The sequence below is a fragment of the Geotrypetes seraphini genome, chromosome 8 (genome assembly GCF_902459505.1).
Source record: "Geotrypetes seraphini chromosome 8, aGeoSer1.1, whole genome shotgun sequence".
Taxonomy (NCBI): Eukaryota; Metazoa; Chordata; class Amphibia; order Gymnophiona; family Dermophiidae; genus Geotrypetes; species Geotrypetes seraphini.
In genome coordinates, this window is record NC_047091.1 from 115,328,294 (window position 1) to 115,350,864 (window position 22,571).

Here is a 22,571-nt window from a genome sequence, read left to right on the forward strand (position 1 = left end):
CAGGATCAGGATCTTCCAGTTTCTCTTTAAGGCGAGGGAATGCAGGGCGGAGGGATTCTGGATACCTCAGGAACACTTTATACATGATTAAAACAGACTTCTTTCTGATGTAAGGTTTTGTGTGGGACATCTGTTAGCAAAACAACTGTAGTCAGAGTCCTGTACTCTCACAAGAACGTCTGAGACACTGAAAAGATTGCATCTCTATCCCTTTCCACCCAAATCCTCCCATTATCCATTTGTTTAACTCCTACCGTCTTTATGATATTGCAAATAAATCTTTTCCTTACCAAGTGTACTACTCTGTTCTACCCCACCATACTCATGGTGTAAGCAGCAGGTGTTTTTCACCCAAACCTGATAATGTTCGCATTTTCTGGTTTCCTGCATGTTAATCCAACAGCAAATCCCAATCTTTCATTTCTTCTATGGAGCTTTAATGTAAGAACGTTCCAGGAAACACTACAATACAACCTGTGCGCTGAATATTTAGATTCTCTATCCCCAACATTCTATAATCCTGAATATTTATAGAGCAGTACCAGTTAGGCGCTAATTGGCATTAACCACCAATAATCAGCAATGGATTATTAATTAACACTAATTTGCATTTACACGCATAACTGCACTTGGGCCCATATGCTCAAAAACTCACTGTGCATTTAATGATCAATGCTAAACCAGTTTTTACCTGTGTAGTATTGAAGTATTTCAGCTATTGATACCCAATATGGCTAATTGTGGTCTTTTCCGTGGTTTCTAGCAGCCTCCGATAATCATATGTAAATGGATTGCAACAAGCTCATCGATATTAAAATGAGCACTCCAATTGATGCCCAGATGATACACAAAATGAAGTGCTGGATTTTAATGCTCCAAAATCTTGGACAGATCTGGTGGTGCCAGTAGTGTTTTAAAAAAAAAAAAAGCAAAGCACCCCAAACAGCAGCTTTTTATTTTTTTTTAATGGGCACCGAAATTGTGTGTGTTATACATGCACAAAATTTGTCCCCATTAAAAGGATTTTAACAGCGATTTTAGAGCATCCGGCCCTTAGTTATAATTTAGCATATAACTACTAGGGGATGTGGATATGGCGGTTAGAGGGCATATCCAGCACTTACATAATAAGATCATAGAATACTGTCGGTTATGCACAAGCATTTGCACCAGCTTTTGAATGGTGTAAGCGGCCATGCCTAAAGTTAAGTGAGTAAATGCACACTTGTGCTAGTGTTCTATAAAATTCACACTTAGCGCACATACTTTAAGCACTCTGCACAGAACAACCTCTATATACATGCTATACTGAAAGCAGTATTTAACCAACTACAGTGAGTTTTCATCTATACAGTTCTGATTATCCGTCATGTGTTCTGACGTTAACAGCTTACCAAGGTCATGATGTCATTTGCCAGGTCTCGAGCAAGATCAGGCGTAACAAAACATGACAGGCCAGTCAGTGCCACCCCAGTGTCATACTGATTTGGGCTGCTCAGATCCTAGAAATCAAGGGGGGGGGAAAAGCAACCAATGAATGGAACAAAACCAAAAACTTGGGGAAACAGATACAGCATGTCTAGATCCTCAGGCCAAGATCAGTAACTCCAAACCACCAAAAAAATACTGGAAAATATTAACATTTACTCCATAAATGTCAAATTAATAGTGGACTGGAGTTGTTGGGGTTTGTTTGTTTTTTTTTTTTTAAATATAGGGTTTTTTTGTTTTTTTTTATTAAAGTGCGCTAAATCAGTTAGCACAACTTAATAAAAGGATCCCATAGTTAAGATTATTGACCTCAAGGTCCTACCTTAAATAAATCTCAGAAAACCTGAGGAGTAGCAGAACTCAAAAAACAGGGCTACTATTTATTGCAATGCCAAGTGGAGCAGAAAATTCAGACACATTGCACTTCAGTTTGTCTTGGAGGACACTATTCTTTCCAAAATCAATAAAGGAATACAAGCATGGATGCAAGAAGAAAATACTTAAACAGGGAGTCATAAACAAGGATTCACACCTGTTATACAAGTAATGCCAGATACAATTCTGGCCACCCTGGATGCACTAAAATGTCTTATCTAACGTTCATCGCTAAACCAGAGAGATAGGAAGAATGCCCACTCCCTCCTCTGCCTCTGCAACTCTAGTGTATTCGGGCCACTGGGTCATCCCCCCACTCTACCCCCCTAACACGAATGTCCCTTCTCACTAGCATCCAAAGGAGGATCTGGTGGGCTGATGGAAGTCGGATCAGAATCCCTCCTACACTCCCTTCTCCTGGCAGGCCTGCCTTTTCAAAATGGGGTCCACTGGAGCTGTGATCCATACATCCTCACAGTTCCCTGGCTCCACCAGAAGTTGGTTCTGAAGTACTTTTAATGCCATATGGGCATGCATTGTAGATCCCCAGGCCTCAGAGTGTGGCCATGTGTTCCTCAGACATCTGACCTCCCAAGTCATTCACCTCTGCTCTGATTTCAGTTAAGGCAGCTTTAACATCATCTGGTACCCCTATCATTTCTGCATTCAATTCCTGGAACCAGGCTTGTACTGATTTTTTGGTGATCTTCTTCCAGCAGGCAGGTAAGGGGATCTTCATCCTCCGTATCAGAATGTGTTGGTGCCATCTTTTTTTTTTTTTTTTTTTTCTTGCTGCACTCCGCCCAACTCTAATCACTGTTTATCCCCACTATTAGCAGTGTAGTGGTACTTTTCTAGTTTCTTTCCGCTTGTCATTTCTTCCAGAAGGTTACCCCACCAAATTTAGTTGGCTGTACACTCATGGGAAGCTCTTCGCTAATACAAACTCAACTTCTCGGACAGAGCCCTTGAATTAAGCAGCCATTCCCTGGTGCGACGTCACTTCCTCCCTTTGTTCTGTATTTTTTGTTGCAAACAAAAACCCTACTCTTCAAAAAATACATAAAAGCTATCTAACACGACTAGTTCCTTCCCAAACTCTACCTACCACACACTCCACCCATATCTAATCTAAAATGTTTCTAATTACCCAACATGTATCTCCTTAACTTCAACAATTATTATGTAATTCTTACGACAATTCTTATGTAATGTTACAATTCTTGTAACCTCCTGACAACTCTTGTGTAATCCGCCTTGAACCGCTAGGTAATGGCGGAATAGAAATCACTAATGTAATGTAATTAAGGGCTCCTTTTATGAAGGTGCGTTAGTGGTTTTAGTGCACGCACCGGATTAGCGTGTGCTAACCGAAAATCTACCGCCTGCTCAAAAGGAGGCGGTAGCAGCTAGCACGCGCTATTCCACGCATTAAGGCCCTAGCGTGCCTTTGTAAAAGGAGCCCTAAGTCCCCAATAGAGGAAAAACAATTTTAAAACCTCTGCCTTTATGAAAGAAAGTGCCTCATATACAAATCACAGATTGTGAAATTTACAAGAGAAATTCACTATTTCCTTTAAAATTTAAAAAGTGAAAAGTGCACATGCAGGAATTTCAAAATAAAAGCCACCATTTGTCTCTTGTTAAACTCATCCATTTCACAGCACAAAGGGAGAAATTTTTCAAACAACACTGCTATTCCTAAGCACAAAATGATTGAAAGTGAACATCTTACCTTTCGAATCTGATTGGTTGTCAACATGATTACATCTGTTCCTTCATGAAAACACTGAGAGGCAGCAAGATAACCAATTCGCTGTTGTCATTCAAAAAAAAAAAGAAAAGAAAAATAATTCCATCATTTCAAACAAATCTCATTCCTGCTCTCAGTCTGTTATTGAGAAAGACATGGGGGAAGCCATTGCTTGTCCTGTATTGGTAGCATGGAATATTGCTACTCCTTGGGTTTTGGCCAGATACTAGTGACCTGGATTGGCCACCGTGAGAACGGGTAACTGGGCTTCATGGACCATTGGTTTGGCCCAGTAAGGTTATTCTTATGTTCTTATATCTCTATATACATATATTGTAACACATAATCTGAGACAATCAATAGTTAAACCACTCTGTGTGGCTTTAAGATGAGGTTTACACTATTCTTCGGGAGGAGAAGGAGCCACATACGACACACAACATAAGCCTAAACACCTGAGGACACTGTAAATCTTGTGGCTTGTCCAGAATAAACAATGGACATTTCATTTAACCCCAGGTCATCGCTGTTTACTCAGAACTTACCTTAAATGTAAACTTTGAGGCACTCATAACTTCAATAATATTGAATGCAGCCCAGCTGATATCATAACCCAACATCTGTAACTGTTACCAGAAAAAATAGATCAGATTTTCCCCATTACAATTAATAAATCAGTTTTCAGAAAAAAAAAAATGTAACAAGCATCTTCAGCAATCCAAGAAAATAAATGGTTCACAGCACACGAGTCAAACCATTACCAATGCACTAATATTCTATCTAGCATCATCCACTGCTCTTCTCCTACAAAGACTCATGCAGCTACTTCAAACCTACCCTACATCAAATTTCCCACTATCCTAGTATCAAGACCCATATAAACAGCTCTGCCAAGATCTCTCAAATTTAACCTGTAGCAGACCATGTACAGTTCTGTCAAACCTGCTGCTACTTCCTGCCATTCGCTGTAATCTCATTTACAGCTCTGCAAATGATTCCATTTCTACAGTTAAGTACCTCCAATCTCAGTATGGGTCCCTAACACTCCATAATACCGACCTGTAATACCCTGGTGACATACACGTCTATCTGTGCACAAAAAGATTAGGTTCTTACCTTGCTAATATCTTTTCTAGTAGATAGGTGTGTCATTCTGGACAGTAGAGTATTCTCCCCATACTCGTGAGCCATGCAGAAAGAATCCATTCCAGGTTTTCAACTACTCCTCCTTCTTTAGAGGGCTACCCACTTCAGTTTGTCCCAAATCAGGCAATAGCCTATATAGGAACACATAAGAAGAAGGGGTACAGGGAGACTCCCCAAACTACAAATCTGTTCTGCTCTGAAAGTATAACAAGATACAAAAAAGAAGGCAAAAAATGTCAGTAAGGACTCTATGAGTGTGTCTATCAGCTAATCACTGCTAACAAACCAAACCACACAACTACCAAATGTCAATTAAGGAGTAGGGACGCTCTCAGTGTGAGGTTATTAGCGACGGGAGAACAAACTCCAGCGCTTCCACTTACAAAGACGGAGGTGAATCACCCCGCCTGCACACCATCATCGGGCGTCCCTAGTGTGCAAAATCAACTGTGCAGAATTAATAACAATGAATAAGTCACAAACAGTGAACTAGTGAGAGAGTGAATCAAACTGAAAACCCACTCATAGAGTCCTCCCCAGCCTAATCCCCAAGATGCAAAATGAAACCACAGCCAACTTAGCTTTTAAAGCGAGCCAAATGAAGTCAATGAGAATTGCAGGAGACCAGAATAGTCATTGGATCAACCGGTTTCGGGTGAAACCCTTCATCAGGATCTTAAGGCTGGAGCAGAACCGGCTGGGAGGGAAGCAGGAGAGCCCGCAGAGGCAACTAACCGGGCTTAAAAGCAGATCCAAAATGATGTCAGACACTTCCAATCAATCAAAAACAGAAAAGAAAAAACAAGGAGGAATCACACTCATAGAGTCCTTACTGACATTTTTTGCCTTCTTTTTTGTATCTTTTTAAGCACCTTTTGGCAAACGTAGAGGAGTTTATAGTATTAGTCTGAAAGTATAACAAACATGTTAAACATTTTAATTGAACAATCAAAACATTGAAATAACCATACCAATCAGAAAGAATTATGGAGCTCAAACATTCCCTCAATGAGTTATAGCAATAGATTATTCTTCATGCCCTTAAGGTCTGACATCAAAATATCAGTTTTGACGCAAACTTCCTGATTGAGAGATTAGGCAGGAGGAAAAAATGCTGAAAGGGGGGGATTCCAGAATGACACACCTATCTACTAGAAAAGATATAAGCAAGGTAAGACCCTAATCACTTTTTCTAGTGCAATAGGTGTGTCATTCTGGACAGTAAGAAAGTACAAATGCAGTCCCAGAAATCTAAGGCGGTACCTCTGTGACTGCTTGTAACACTGAAGACCCATGCTGCCACATCCATTCTGTAGAACTTAAAGAACGTATGCAAAGTGGACCAGGTCACTGCCCTACAAATCTCCTTGGGTGAAATTGTCCAAGCTTCCACCCACAAAGCAGCCACACTTCTTGTGGAATGTGCTTTCAAAGAGACCAGCAATTGCTTACCACAGGCAATATATGCTGACGAGATGGTCATCTGTATCCAACTTGAAATGGTAGCTTTAAGATGCCGGTTTACCACATCTAGCCTGACTGGTGAGCACAAATAGAAAGTCTGACATTGGAACTCATTGGTGACTTCTATATAATGTAGGAAGACTCTCCTCACATTCAGCTTATTCAGAATTTTGTCCTTTTTCTTTGACCCTGTGGTCTGGAACACTGGTAACCTTACATCTTGATTGAAATGAAAACGCTGAAACAACCTTCGGCAATAAGGACGGGATCATGCCAAAGGAAACACCCACCTCCTTGATCTTGAGGAAGGGCTCCCTACACAAAAGGGCCCGCAGCTATGAGGCTTGTCTCACTGATGTAATTAATGGCTATGAGGAAAATGGTCTTGACAGTAAAATCCAAGAAGGATGCCCCTTGAAAAGGCGCATAAGGATGTAGACTGAGGCCATGCAAAAGCACGTTAAGGTTCCAGAAATGGTTGTCTTACTGATGGTCTGAGCCTGGGTACCCCCTTTAGGAATCTGGCCATGGCAGCTTTGCATCAATAAGCCCCGAAACAAGAGAGGCCCACCACTTGGACCCTGAGTAACGCCACCGCGAGGCCTTTGTCAAGACCTGCTTGGAGAAAAGCTAGCACTACCGCAATCTGAGTACTAAATGGCTCCACCTTCTCTTTCATGCACCAGTGTTGAAACATCTCCCATGCTTTAGCATAAGCAGAGACTGTCGTAGGCTTCTTGGCCCTGAGGAGAGTAGCAATGACTACCTCTGAGTATCCATTGCACTCTAACACCGCATGCTCAAAAGCCATGCCGAAAGACCAAAGCAATCTGGATCTTCTATAACACTGAGCCCTGAGACAGAAGACCGGGCTGTACCTGCAGTCAGAGACCCTTATCCCTGTACCAAGGACTGCATGTCCAATCTGTTGCTACTCTCCTTGGGTGGTTTGCTATTCTGTGACGGTTCATTCTTATCATGGGCCATGGAGAAAACATATACAAGAGCTCGCTCTTTGGCCATGGTTGGATTAGGGCATCCAAGCCTTTGGTTCGGGGCTCAGATCTTCAACTGAAGTATTTATTTATTTAGACTTCTATCCTGTTCTCCTGGGAGTTCAGAAAGGGTTATAACTGGCATTCACAAAAAAATTCTAGGACAATAAAATTACAGACATTCGTAGAAGACAGAGGTGAAGAAGATATAGAGAGAGAAGTGGAGGGGGAGATAGGAGGAGGGAAGAGATTGGGGGAGTGGGAGGAGAGCAAGAAGTCAAGAAAGGGGAGCAAGGAGGAGGCTATCCGTTGGAACTGTTCAATTGAAGAGATGGATCTTCAGCGTTTTCTGGAAGATCATCAGCGAGTCTTGTGATTTTATCTGGGCTGGCAATTGGTTCCAAAGACGGGGGATGAAGTGGCTGTATGAGCATTTATGAGCTGCTTCCATTTGGAGGGATCTTCCTGCAGGGATGTATAGTCATTTCTCAGTTGCAGAGCGGAGTGGGCGGGCGGAAGTGTATTGAGGGAGTTTGGATGTGATGTATGCAGGGACGATGAGGTGGAATATCTTGTAGGCCATAACAAGGTCTTTGAATACACAGCGTTTCTTAACTGGTAGCCAGTGTTCTGCATGGAGGGTTGGGGAGATGGGGTCATGGTAGTCAAGGTCAAGTAGTCCGCCTTCTTGTTCCTTGCCATAGCCATCAGATCAAAAGTTGGTTGACTCCACTGAAGAAGAATGGACTGGAACGCTGCTGCAGATATTATCCATTCTCCAGGGTCTAAGGTCTGCCTGCTGAGATAATAAACTTGGATATTGTCCACTCCCGCTCCATGCGCCGAGGAGATCGCCTGTAGGTATAGCTTTGCCCATTAGAACAAGTGGGTTTCCAGGCTCAGCTGCACACTCTTGGTGCCTCCTTGGTGATTGACATATGTCACAGCTGTAGCATTATTCGAGAAGACTGACCACCTGTCCTTCCAGACTTCTCCAGCTTCTGTAATGCCAATTGAATGGCTCTAAGTTTCAGTCTGTTGATGAACCACTTTCTCTGGGAGGCCGACCACCACCCCTGGATTGAGCAACCATTGCAATGGCCTCCCCAGCCAAACAAGCTAGTGTCTGTTGTAGGAATCACCCACAAAATTATTCTGATGGGCATGCCCTGTAATAACGACTGTGGACGGAGCCACCAATTCATACTGTGGCGGGATTCTGGAGTCCACAGGCGAGTCATTTGAAGAGAGTCCATTTGTAGGGACCATGAAGACAGTAGTGTGTTCTGGAGAGGTCACATGTGAGCCTTCACCCAAGGGACCACATCTATAGTGACTGCCATGGAGCCTAGTAATTGGAGGTAATGTCATGCAAATAGAGCTGGCTTGGCCGTCATGTCTATTATCTGAATGCAAAGCTTCTGTCTGTGTACCTTTAGAAAATAGACCCGGCCTTCTGCTGTGTTGAATAGTACTCCCAGTTATTCCAAAGATTGGGATGGAACCAGTTGGTTCTTTCAAAAATTCACTATCCAGCCCAGGTTCAGGCTCCAGCCGATTACTGTCGAAAGCGCCTGAAATTATGAAAATTAGACTGCCTAGAACTTCTAGAAGTTCTTGGTTTGCTGTCAGGTAGAGATTTTAGCTGATGATCTCCCACGCTGATCATGAGATCATCCAGACCCTTTCCAATCTTCTGTTCTTTGAAAAGGAGTCTGAAAGGGAGAGTAGCCTTGAAGGTGGAATTTCTCACCCACTGCCTGATCCAGAGCATTCTGTGGGCTGAAATCGAATAAGCCGAGACTTTGCTCATGACTCAGAGAGCATTGGCCACATAAACCACATCTGCTAGCATCAACTGGGGCAAAGGCTTACCCTCTGTCAGATTGAGTCCACACCTAAAGTTCAAGTTTCAAGTTTATTAAAATTTGATAAATCGCTTATTACATACTAAGCGAGTAACATTAAAATATAAGATAGATCAAGAGTTCATTATACATCATTAAAAAGGGTTAAAAACAATCTGACAAACAAACAGACTCAGATACATAAGGGAATGGAAAGTAAGAGAGAACAGTTACAATATTGATATTTATCATAATTATGAAGAAAAGAAAAACCAAATAAGGGAAACACATGAGGAATAGGATTGGGATTGGTAAAAATGAATTATTTAAACATTAAATGATTCTCTAAATAAAAAAGTTTTTAAATTATTTTTGAATTTACAGAGATCTTTAACTTCTCTTATATGTAAAGGCAAGGCGTTCCAGGTTAAAGGGGCCATTACGGAATATATGTCGTGATGTCTGGTTCCAATAATTTTCAGAGAAGGAATCATTAGTAGTCCCTGAGATGCGGTTCGGAGTGAACGTGTCGTGTTGTAAGGGATGAGTAGCCGATCTATAAATTGAGGTTCGTTAGTGGATAGCGTTTTAAATTCGGAAAGCAAAATTTTATAGGTTATTCGTTGGTTAATGGGAAGCCAATGTGAATCAATTAGGAAGGGATTTAGGTGATCAAATTTTTTTCCATTATGAATGATTTTAACTGCAGTGTTTTGGATTATTTGTAAACGTTTCTTTTCCTTTTGGGTAATATTTAGCAATAACGAGTTACAATAATCAAGCTTAGCGATCACAAGCGAGTGTATTAAAATATTTAAGGATTTGGTATGACAAAAAAAAAAAAAAAAGAGGCTGCTACAGCTGCTTTGATCCCTAAGGCCATTGCATCAAATGGCCATTTTAAGACCATAACCACTCTATGATCCTGCATATCCTTTAATATTAAGCCTCCCTTACTTGACAGGGACATGTGCTTGGTTATCTGAGCTACTAAGGAATCCACCTTAGGCTGAGCAAATATCTGTTGCCACTCCTGTGCCATAGGATACAGTGTAGTCATTATTTTGGCTACCTTTAAAGAGTTCTTAGGAGCATCCCAGTGCTCCATGACTAAAACACTTATATCAGGATGCATGGGCTGCACTCTCATTCTGCTCAGGATAGAACACTGAGTGGAAGGGGCCTGTTGAGAGTCTAACGCCAACAGGGAGTCAGTAACGAGCTCTACTAGCACCGAAAATATGAACAGCCAGCGCACTTTGGGATCTACCCCTTGGTTGAGGGCCACTACTGCTTCCTGCGTATTTGCTCCTGTTTGCGACCCTATATCGCCCAGCAGGGAAGACTTGCTCTGTGACAGCAAGACCATACAGACTAATTCCTCGCCTTCTGGAATTCAGTCAGAGGTACACCGGATCCTGATGCCAATGACATCGATTCGCCCTGGGAGCCCAAGCCCCCTTGCGCGACCCCTGGCTCGCTGCCAGACCTCAGATGAGAATCACAGCTATCCAAATAAGCTCTCTACATCAAATTAACACATTCAGGAGAGAAGGCTTTACTAGACAGCATCGAGTCTCTTTTAGGTAATCCCACCTCTGCGGCTTCCACTTTTATGCTGTCGCTGTTCTGGGGCTCTGGGAGGGATTTTCTCCCCTCAAATGCTCCTCAGCCCTAGAGACCAAAGGAGTGGCTAAGCCTGACATTCCCACCCCCCTTCACATGCTGCACAGCATTTGGCACAAGGGCACTCTTCCAGCATCCAACTAGTGTAAACCTAGCATGAATTAGGGGTAAAAGAGCCCAAGGTCTCCATCCCTGCCAGTTTTGAGTCAAAATGAGGTGATCTGAAGGATCTGGAGAACTTTGGAGAAAAAAGAAAAATCAGGAAATCCAAGATAGCACACAACAGCAACATCTTGGCACCAACAAATGGCCCCAAACTTATTTTACTAAAAGTCAAACTCAGAAAACAGAATTTTAGGAGGTGGGGGACCCTACAGAATATGGCAGAAACTTTCAAAAATAGGTTTTACAGATCCCTCCCCAACCCGATTTTGCCCATAGGTTGTAATTGCCTTATTCACTGATGTGCTCTGAAGGTACTGCAGCCTGCCTCAGCTCTAAGCAATAGAGGCAGGTATTTTTCTCCCAGATCCATCAGCCAGTCCTCCAAACACTGATATCTTCAGGCTGACAGTTGGACTGATCCTCAATTCCCATATAACCACAAAAGCGAAGGAGGGGAGGGGAGACAAAATCACAGCCAGCACTCTGAAGAGCCCCACTGAGCCCCCTGTGGATGCCTAAGCCTGCACTCAAGCCCCTGCAATTCAGTTAAGCATGCTGAGCTACTAGAGATATGGACCCCGAGCTCTACAAAATTTTCTGCAGGCTGGCCAAACAGGTCCCCAAAAGATTAACATGCTTCTTCTCCACAAAGGCAGAGCTTTCCCCTGCACTGGGGAGCTCTGGTGCACCGATAGCCACAAAAACAGTGAAAATAATAAAGAAACAGAGAGCAGATCAAAAAGACACCTTCTGGCTCGTGTGCTTTAAGGAAAAACTGGAGGAGGCGGCAGAGCCCCCTAGAGCAGTGGTTCCCAACCCTGTCCTTGGAGGACCACCAGCCAGTCAGGTTTTCAGGATAGCCCTATTGAATATGCATGGAGCAGATTTGCATGCCTGTCACCTCCATTAAATGCAAATCTCTCTCATGCATATTCATTAGGGTTATCCCAAAAACCCGACTGGCTGGTGGTCCTCCAGGACAGGATTAGGAACCACTGCTCTTGAGGAGGAGAATTTGAAAACCTCTAATGGATTCCTTCTGCACAGCTCAAATCCCCTACTGTTCAGAATGAGACACCTATTGCATTAGAAAGGCAGCATATATACAGCATAAACTTGCAAAATACCTACATATGTGAGCTTACAGACAGCGTTTGCCTTGACCGCAATATTGTCCTGCTTCAGTTCCTGTTTGATCTCGTCAATGCAATGGGAAATGTACTTTGCCTAAGAAAAAAAAAGAGAGAACATGGTCATATAGTTTCAGGAAAGAGTTCTCAAAATATTTGTTGTAAAAGAAGGAAAAATTATGTTCTTACCTGTTAATTTTCTTTCCTTTAGACGCAGCAGATGAATCCAGAGACTAGTGGGATAATACACATCTACCAGCAGGTGGAGATAGAGAACTGAATAACAGGTAGTCCCATTGGTTGGCACACTCTCTGTTTCCTCAGTATTGCTCCTTGCCCAAGCATCCGGAACCAGAAATAAGGTCCATACGTAAAAAACTTCTTTCCTACAACCAATATCACAAACAGGAATGAGAACACAACTACTAACTCAAACAAACCGCGGAAAACCCGCAACCAACACACAGTGAGCAAAGAACCAGCAAAGAACCAGGGTGGGACTCTGGATTCATCTGCTGCGTCTAAAGGAAAGAAAATTAACAGGTAAGAACATAATTTTTCCTTCCTTTTCAACAGCAGCAGATGAATCCAGAGACTAGTGGGATGTAGCAAAGCAGTCCTCAAGTCGGGTGGGAAGCGAACGCCGCCTCCGCAATAACCGAAGCCCCAAAGGCAGATTCCACACGAACCGCCACATCCAAACGATAATGTTTCGAAAACGTATTCCGAGAAGACCAAGTAGCTGCACGACAAATCTCCTCCAAAGAAAACCCCCTGGACTCCGCCCAAGAGGTAGACATCGCCCTAGTGGAATGAGCACGGAGCTTGTCCGGCAACCGCTTACCCGACGTTAAGTAAGCAGACGCAATGGCCTCCCGGACCCAACGAGCGATAGAAGCCTTGGACGCCGCCATACCCTTGTTGCGGCCTGCAAACAACACAAATAGGTGATCGGAACGACGAAAATCATTAGTAATCTGGAGGTAATGTAAGAGAATCCTACGAACAACCAGCAAACGCAGAGAAGAGAAACGCTCCCCCCAGTCCTCCTTCCGGAAAGCCGGAAGGAAGAGAGACTGGTTCACATGAAAAGGGGAGACAATCTTCAGAAGAAACGAAGGAACAGTCCTAACCGACACACCTGAACTCGAAATTCTCAAAAAAGGATCTCCGCAAGATAGCGCCTGCAACTCAGACACTCGCCTGGCTGAAGCCAGAGCAACCAGAAAAACCACTTTCAACGTGACATCTTTTAGAGTAGTGCTCGTCAGAGGTTCAAACGGTGGCTTTTGCAACTCCCCAAGGACCACCTTCAGACTCCACTCCGGACAGACCTTCTTAACAGGAGGCCGAATATGCTGAACCCCTTTGAGGAAGCGAACGATATCCAGTTGGGATGCAAGGGAAGAACCAGACAACCGGCCCCTATAGCAAGCAATAGCGGCCACCTGAACTTTGAGAGAATTAGAAGCCAAACCCTTGGTCACCCCCTCTTGAAGAAAGGAAAGAATGGGAGAAACAAGATGGCCGCGTCGTAGAGAGGACGCTGAGTTGAGCTCTCCTGCGAAATTAAATTCCTACCTGGTATCGGGTTTAATCGTGCTGGCGACATGCCAAAAAGACGAGGCAGAGCGGCTGCTTCAGCCCGGCAGCCGGGATCCGCTTCAACGAGGCAGGAGGGAATAACTCGTTTCTTCACATCTTCGCCACAGGGCGTTCCGGCTGAGCCGAATCGGAGAGAGATTTCGGCTCTCGGGAGCGAAGTCTCGCTCAGCCCCGCGGGACCTCCATCTCCTCTGCAGCCGCGAGACTGGGGAATAGTGGCAGTTCCACAGGGACGGATGGCGTCGCCGATGGAGCTGGAGGGCTTGCCTAATCCTCAAGTGCTCTCGGCAGGAATAACTACATCAGAGGAGGTGGCTAAGATTTCAGCGAGTGAAGGACAGGTCTCTACAGTCCTTCCTTTGGTAAGACCTGCTGAGATAACTTTAGAGTCTATTTGGACGGCGTTAGACTCTTTGTATAAACTATGTGCAGGAACCCTACCTCAGGTGACTCTTCAAGAAAGGAGATTGGACAAATTACAGGAGGAGTTGAAGGATCAGGAAGAAAAGGTTAAAAATTTGGATCAGAAATTTCAAAGTTTACAAGCTTCTCAGTCTGTTATTTTGCAGGACAGATTACTGTTTACTAGGAAAATGGAAAACTTTGAAAATTATATGAAAATGTTGAATTTAAGAATCCTTAATTTTCCTAAGGTGTTAACAACACCTCCTAAGGAAATGTTTTACAAGTTCTTAAAAGAAATATTCAAATATCCTGATGTCGGACTACCTCCTTTACATAGGATATATTACTTGCCTGTATCAAAACAGAAAACTTCAGGTACAGAAGTTTCTCCTGAATTTCCTAATCCATTGAACTTAACAGAAGTTCTTGAAACTTCAGTGGATGAAGTAATCTGTCGTTCTACTCTTGTGGTGGCGTTTGTCTTTCAACAAGACAAAGAGGCACTTCTTAGACTGTTTTTCAGGCTGAAAGAAGTGACCTTTCTGGATAGTAAGATCAGTATGTTTCCAGACGTCTCAAAAACAACTCAGACCAGACGGAAGAGGTTCCTTGAACTGAAACAGTTTGTAATACAATTGGGGGCCAAATACCAATTGAGATATCCTTGTAAATGTAAGATCCTTTTGGATCAACATTCATATATATTCTTTGAGCCCTCACAATTACAATTTTTTCTTGAAGGAAAGGGAATAACAACTTCAAATATCTCTGAAGGGAATGTAGGATTACTCCCAAAGTAAAGTAGGAAGATGTACTCTACAAATATGGTTTACTGATAATATCTTATTATAAATATCTCTCACAAATGTGAATTTTTCTCCTCCAGAATGTGGACTAATTAAGAGTGAATTTTTGGTTCAATTATGAAAATGGACATTATCCAGATATATTTTTCCTTTAAAACTTGTGGAAGTTCTCTCTTTATTTTCTTATACAAGTAATGTATATGTATTTATATATAAAATGATAAATAAAAAAAAAAAAAAAAAAAAAAAAAGAAAGGAAAGAATGGTAGAGAGAGAAACCTGGAAGGGCGACCGACCCTGAGCCGCACACCAAGAATCGAAAACTCGCCAGACACGAGCATAAGAAGCAGAGGTGGATCTCTTTTTTGCGCGCAGCAGAGTCGAAATAACCTGTTCAGAATAACCCTTACGCCTCAGCCGTGACCTTTCAAGAGCCAGGCCGTAAGACCAAAGTGGGATGGATTTTCCATCAGGATTGGGCCCTGAGAGAGTAAGTCCGGAGTCACCGGAAACAACAACCGATCGCCCGCAGACAGAAGCATCAGATCCGCATACCACGGACGCGGCCAATCCGGAGCCACCAGGATCACCGTGCCCGAAAACTGAGAGATGCGATGTAACACCCGACCTATCATCGGCCACGGAGGAAACACATACAGCAGAGAACCCGGAGGCCAAGCAAGAGTCAGCACGTCTATTCCTTCCGACGCCTGTTCCCGGCGTCTGCTGAACAAGCGAGGAAGCTTTGCATTGCTTGACGAGGCCATGAGGTCCATGTCCGGGAGACCTCACCTTTGCACTATGAGGGCGAACGCCTGATCGGAGAGCTCCCATTCTCCGGGATCCAGAAGATTTCTGCTCAGGAAGTCCGCCTGAACATTTTCCTGACCCGCAATGTGAGCCGCTGACAGCAGAGGAAGATGAAGTTCCGCCCACTGAAGGAGCAGGAGCGCTTCGTTTGCCAGCTGAAGACTACAGGTACCGCCTTGCTTGTTGATGTACGCCACCACCGTGACACTGTCTGAAAAATCCTCGTCGGGCGGTCCCGAATCATGGGCAGGAACGCTTGGAGCACGAGCCTGGCCGCTCTCAGTTCCAGAAGATTGATGGGCCACTGAGCCTCCTCCGGAGACCAGACTCCCTGCGCTGAGGATTGAAGGCAGAGAGCTCCCCAACCCAAGAGACTGGCATCCGTGGTAACTATCATCCACGCCGGAATCGCCAAAGGCATGCCCCTGAACAGATTGAAATCGCTGAGCCACCAAGCCATGCTGGAGGATGCCTGCGGCGTCCACTGCAGACAACGAGTGTAGTCCTGAGACACCGGGGACCATCGAGAGAGCAGAGACTGCTGCAGCGCCCTCATGTGAAAGCGCGCCCAAGGCACAACTTCCAGCGTGGCCACCATGGAGCCCAGAACCTGTACATAATCCCACACTCTCGGTCTGGACGACCGGAGAAGCATACGAACCTGAGACTGCAACTTCTCCCCCCGGTCTTTGGGAAGAAACACTTTCCCTACCGTCGTGTCGAACAGCACTCCCAGGTGTTCCAACGACTGAGACGGGAGAAGGAAACTCTTTGGAAAATTGATAACCCACCCTAATGATTGAAGAAGGGAGATCACCCTGCGGGTAGCTGCCAAACTGTCCTGCCTGGAAGACGCTCTGATCAACCAGTCGTCCAAGTAAGGGTGCACCCGAATCCCTTCCTGGCGAAGGAAGGCTGCCACCACCACCATGACCTTGGAGAATGTCCGCGGAGCCGTGGCGAGGCCAAATGGCAGGGCCCGAAACTGATAGTGCTGGCCCAGGATCGCAAAATGAAGAAATTTCTGATGCGGCGGCCAGATGGGAATGTGCAGATAAGCCTCCTTGAGGTCGAGAGCCGTAAGGAATTCCCCTGGTTGAACAGCCGCTATCACCGACCGCACTGTTTCCATCCTGAAATGCCTGACCCGAAGGAATCAGTTGACCCTCTTGAGATCCAAGACCAGTCTGACCAAGCCCCCCTTTTTGGGCACAATGAAGTAAATGGAGTATCGACCCTGTCCCCGCTCCGCCGGAGGCACTGGCACGACAGCCCCAATTTCCACAAGGACCTGAAGAGTGCTCCGTACCGAATCTCTTTTGGCCCCAGAACAAGGGGAGACCAAGAAAGAATCTGCGATGGGAGAGGAAAATTCTAACTTGTAACCGTCTCGAATAACGTCCAAAACCCACTGATCGGACGTGATTTTGGCCCACTCCGCCAGAAAGGAAGACAGCCGACCCCCAATGGCCCCGACGGAGAGAGCCGACCTCCCGTCATTGGGGAGTACGCACTGCCGGGGTCCGGGCGGGCTGGGTGGACTGGGGTTTGGAAGGACGAAAGGAATTCCTTTGCGGAAACCGAGGTCTAGAAGGAAAAGAAGCACCATAAACCGGCGGAAAAGACGGCTTCCCTGGCCTATATCGTTTAACATCCCTGAAACGATTCCTGGCCGCCAAAGACTTCAATGGAGCTCTAGGCTTATCTTCCGGCAATTGCTGGGTCTTGGAATCACCAAAATCCTTCACCAATCTATCCAAATCATCCCCAAATAACAAACGACCCTTAAAGGGAAATCTCACCAGGCGAAGCTTGGAAGCAGCATCCGCCGCCCAGTGACGGAGCTACAAGGATCTCCGAGACACCACAGAAAGAGATATTTGCTTAGCCGAAGCGCGAATAACATCATAGAGGGCATCCGTCACATACGCAAGACCCGTCTCCAAATCCGGAAAGTCGGCCAGAACAGAAACCCCCGACTCCATCATTTTATCCGCCATATCTTGCACCCATTGAAGACAGGCTCGTGCTGCATAGGAACCACACAAGGTAACTGCCGCGACTTCAAAGGACATCTTAAGAGAAGATTCAATCTTCCTATCCTGGATGTCTTTGAGCGCTATACCGCCCTCGACTGGCAAAGTAGTCTTTTTAGTAACCGCCGCTACCAAAGCGTCCACCTTTGGGTTCGTAAACTTGTCCAGCTCTTCCTGCGAAATGGGATACAACTGGCGAATAGCCCGTGCCACGCGAAGACCAGCCTCCGGAGTGACCCACTGAGCCGAAATCAGCTCATGCATCGCTTCGTGGACAGGGAAAGCCTTAGCAGGCTTTTTAGTGCCAGCCATGAGAGGATTAGCCGAGCCCACCGCCTGCGGATCCGGCTGTGAGATATGAAGGCCCTGGAGCGCCTTAGAAATAAAAGCTGGCAATTCCTCTCTATGAAATAGAGGGAGCGCTGTAGGATCATCTACTTCCCTAGACAGCGCATCCTCAAGCTCTAAATCCGCCACTTCCCCGTCCTCCAAAACTTCTGGAAGATCCAGCAACAAGGCTGAGCCGGACGAAGGGTCATCCCCGTCCACAGCCGCCACTCTGCGCCGCTTTGCCGCTTGAGCCACCAAAGGAGGTCCACTGGCAGGCAGTACAGGAGACAGGGCAATAGAATTCTCCCGTGGCAGCGCAGGCTGTGAGTTTTGCAGCAAAAAGGCCTGATGTAGCAACATCACAAACTCCGGGGGAAAAGCCACCTGATTAACAGGAGCCGCGACTGGAAAAACATTCCCTTGCCCAGAAACCGGCCCCGCAGAAGAAGAAGCCGACAAACCGCTGACCGCCGGCAAAACTGCCGAAGTGCGCTGAAGCGGAACGTCGGCGACCACGCGAGCAGGAGAATCAGGCCGGAGCTCAAATGGGCGGGAAACTTCAGGCGCGACCTGCACCTCCTCCCCCACGGCGTCGGAGCAGCCCGCCGAACAGAGGCCCGAAGGCGTTCTCCGCTTACCACAGCGGGAACACCTTTTCACAGCCTCTGCTGCCATAACTCCCAGGGACAAACCGCCGAACAAAGACAATCAGGCAAGCAACTCACACACACCACGAGGCAGCTAAATACTCGCGAGCAGACCGGCAGACCTAATACCATGCACCCAATGCAGAAAAACAAGCTCTTACCCGAAGTGACTGTTGTCTAAGCTGGTAGTTGCAGAGAGGAACTGACAGAAACAGAACCGACTAGCAACAATACTCTGGTCCCTTTTTTTTTTTTTTAAGTTGGAGGGGGAAAGAAGAAAAATTACAGGACCAGGAAAGAAAGCCTCAATCCCAAAGGAGAGGAGGGTGGAGCAGGGACCTGGGGGGGCACAGGTGTAACTCCCAAAGATGGCACCGCACAGCCAATCACCCCAATCTTACTGAAGAGAAAAAATCTCAACAGAAGAATAAACAACCAGCCAGAATCCAGGAGCTACTGGAAAAGCGACTACCCCTGCTGGGAGATAGAGAATACTGAGGAAACAGAGAGTGTGCCAACCAATGGGACTAACTGTTATTCAGTTCTCTATCTCCACCTGCTGGTAGATGTGTATTATCCCACTAGTCTCTGGATTCATCTGCTGCTGTTGAAAAGGAATAATCTACTTCCCATTCCTGCAAAACAGGACCATTGCACTTACCAATCAATCTCAACAATAAAAATGCTCCCTTTGAGAATTTGGGACAAACTAAGCAGTGAGGAGATGGGGGAAGAAAATGATACAAACATCTGCTAATACATAATAATAACGATTTATTAATAATAATAATGGTTTATATACCGCAGGACCATGAAGTTCTATGCGGTTTACAATGATTAAAAGATGCTACAGATTGAGTAGAATTAACAAAATTAAGAGCTAGTGATAAACAGCTCTAGAGATCAGATATTGTGAACTAAGTTGTACAGGTCAATTACCTAAATACTTCAGGAACAGATATGTTTTTAGGTTTTTCCTAAATTCCCCATAAGTAGTAGGCATAAGCAGTTGTTCCAGGTCTTTACCCCATAATGCTGCCTGATGTGCTAGAAGATGTTGATGATGTTTTTTAAATTTACATCCTCTAACCCAGGGGCCCCCAAAGTCCCTCCTTGAGGGTCAAATCCAGTTGGGTTTTCAGGATTTCCCCAATGAATATGAATGAGATCTGCTTTCAATGCATATTCATTGGGGAAATCCTGAAAACCCGAATGGATTCGGCCCTCAAGGAGGGACTTCGGGGACCCTGCTCTAACCGGTGGGGGAACAAAATTCAAGTGTGAGCTTGCTTCTCTTATGTCTGTTGGTTGTGAAAGAGAAAAGGTCAGTTATATATTTAGGGGCTAATCCGAATAGTACCTTAAAGCAAAAACATCCAAATTTGACCATCACACGAGCCTCCATCGGCAGCCAATGCAGAAGTCAGTAGGAAGGCGTTACATGATCGAACTTCTTCAACCCAAAAATTAGCCTGACTGCCACATTTTGTACCAGTTGTAATCGCCGCATATTCTTCTGGGAAACTGCCAAATAGGCGATATTACAGTAATCAAGTTGACTCAGTATAAAGGGACTGTACCAGAATTCTAAATGATGAAACATCAAAATATGCTTTAATGGATCGAAGCTTCCAGAGAGTGAAAAAGCCCTTTCTAACCAAGGAGTCCACCTGGTTTTTCATGGTTAGGTTCTGGTCCAATGTCACGCCCAATACCTTCATAGTAGATTGAACAGGAAAACTGAGTTTATTGATGCACAGTGATGATTTAGTGTTAAGCGGATGTGATGAAGCTACAAAGAATTTTGTTTTTTCCAAATTAAGCTTTAATCTAAATTCACTCATCCATTGCTCCATTAAATGTACTGCTTCTGTTGCCTTAGGGGTAACTTCCGAGAGAGAGGTGGCGAATGGGTTAATGATCGTAAAGTCATCTGCATAACTAAATAATTTTATCCCCAGCTGGGACAGTTGCGCACCTATTATTATTATCATCATCATTTGGCTGAAGTTTGTGCTCCCTCTTTCTTGAGTCCCAACACGGCCCTCTCCCTCCCTCCCTCCATTCTGTGCCTCAACTAGGTGCCTCCCTCCGGCAGGTGTCTTACATTTTCATAGCAGCCCCTGGGTGTTTTATCTTCTGGCCGGCTCCCTCCTCACTGCTGCAGTGTGCACAAGGCTGTGGGCGGTGGCTCCTAAGCACATCCTGTGCCTGAACCAGAAGCCTTTTTCTCTGACATCAGAGGGAATGCTACCGGGATGAGGCACGGGACACACAAGGAGCCGCTGCCTGCAGCTTTGTGCACACTACGAAAATGAGGAGGAGGGAACCGGCCAGAAGATAAAACACCCGAGGTGGCAATGAAAACACCGCATCGCACCACAGGCCGCATAAAATGGCCAGGTGGACCGGATTCGGCCTGCAGGCCTTGTGTTTGACACCTGTGTTCTAATGAGTCCTAGCATGCAAACATAAGAGAGGGGTGCAGGGAAACTCCACAAAACTATACAAGTCTGTTCTGCTCTAAATACAAACATTAAATAACAAGGCTGTTAAATCACTACTAACTGAAACAAACAAGTTGGAAACAAAAGGGGCCACCTACCTATGTGCCATCTGCATCAATATAGTAGTCTCAGTTAACTGGGTCTCATTTAACCGGGACTCACACACAACCGGCAAAAAAAAAAAGTCCCCCGAAGAACCAATGGCAGCGTCCTGAGCCACAAATCCTCCCTCAAGCCCCCAAATCCCGAAGCAAGTATGAATCCCAAAGCACCAGCATGGCAGCAGTCCTGAGCCACAAAGCCTTCCTCCCTTTCTCCCTCTAGCCCCAAAGTGTCAGAAGCAGGCAGCAGTTCTGAGCCGCGAATTCCCTCATTCCCTCCCTCTCTCTCTTCCTTACCTGAAGCACAGCAGTCGGCAGGAGGCAGCCTCAAAACAGAACAAAAGTGATGCGTCAAGAGGAAAGGCTCTTCTAGGGCTGGCAATGAGCAGCCTGTGCCTCCTGCTGCGTTTTGGGTAAGGAAGAGAGGAAGGAAGCAAGGGGCTTCGTGGCTCAGGATTGCCTCCTGCTTCTGCCACTTCAGGTCTTGAGGGAGGGGAGGGCTTTGCAGCTCAGGACCGATGCCACGCTGGTGCTTCAGGTGGGGGGAGGGGGGAATTGAGAGTGTGTTAGACAAGGTTTCTAACACTCTCAACCATAAAAACAATTATCCGGTATCAATTTCCTTAGGTGCCGGATAACAGAGTCTGCTGTATTTCTGTTGCTCAGTATTTAAAATGAGCCTCTTATGAGTGAATTCCTTTTCATTCCTGACCCTACTGGGCAGGAGATAGAAACAAGACATCTGAGTAAGCAGGCTAGTATACATCTGACAAGGTGGCGTCAAGACTACCATTCCTGTTTACAAGAAAGATTAGCAGGGTAGGAACCTAATCTTTCCTTCTTGTGCAACAGGACTGGTAGTCTTGACCAGCGAGACATCAAAGCAGTCCCAGGTTCCTAGGGTGGGACAGATGAACCTGCTGCCAGCATGGAGGGCCCAAAGGTGGTGGCGTCCAGCCCATCTGCAACATCCACCTTGAAAAACTTCGTAAACATGTGGAGGTTAGACCAAGTGGCCTCCCTGCAAATCTCTGCAAGTGACACTGCTTTAGACTCTGCCCAGGATGACAAGTTTCAAGTTTCAAGTTTATTATGGGACTTGATAAATCGCTTAATCGAATATTCTAAGCGATGTACATTTAAAATATACAATATAAATATGGAAAACAATAACAGTACAAAACATTACAATACATACAATGTTTAACTAATAACTAAAAAACTTTAAATTTAAACATTCTTAAACAAGAGGAAAGGAGGGATGAAATACAATTTTAAAGTAAAGAAGAGACATTGAAGGAAAACACAAAAGGGATATAATTAAAACAGGAT

General features: G+C 45.1%; 1 protein-coding gene across 2 annotated transcripts in view; it reads right to left on the reverse strand.

Moving 5' to 3' along the window:
- Positions 1–22,571, reverse strand: part of AP3D1 (adaptor related protein complex 3 subunit delta 1) — a 136,953-nt gene that overhangs the window by 98,102 nt on the left and 16,280 nt on the right. For both annotated transcript variants that reach the window (XM_033954609.1, XM_033954610.1), the window contains exons 2-6: positions 11,994–12,089; positions 4,165–4,245; positions 3,602–3,682; positions 1,395–1,502; positions 1–130 (exon numbers count right to left, since the gene is read on the reverse strand). In XM_033954609.1, the coding sequence (XP_033810500.1) occupies positions 1–130; positions 1,395–1,502; positions 3,602–3,682; positions 4,165–4,245; positions 11,994–12,089 (496 nt within the window). The remainder of the gene's footprint in view (positions 131–1,394; positions 1,503–3,601; positions 3,683–4,164; positions 4,246–11,993; positions 12,090–22,571) is intronic.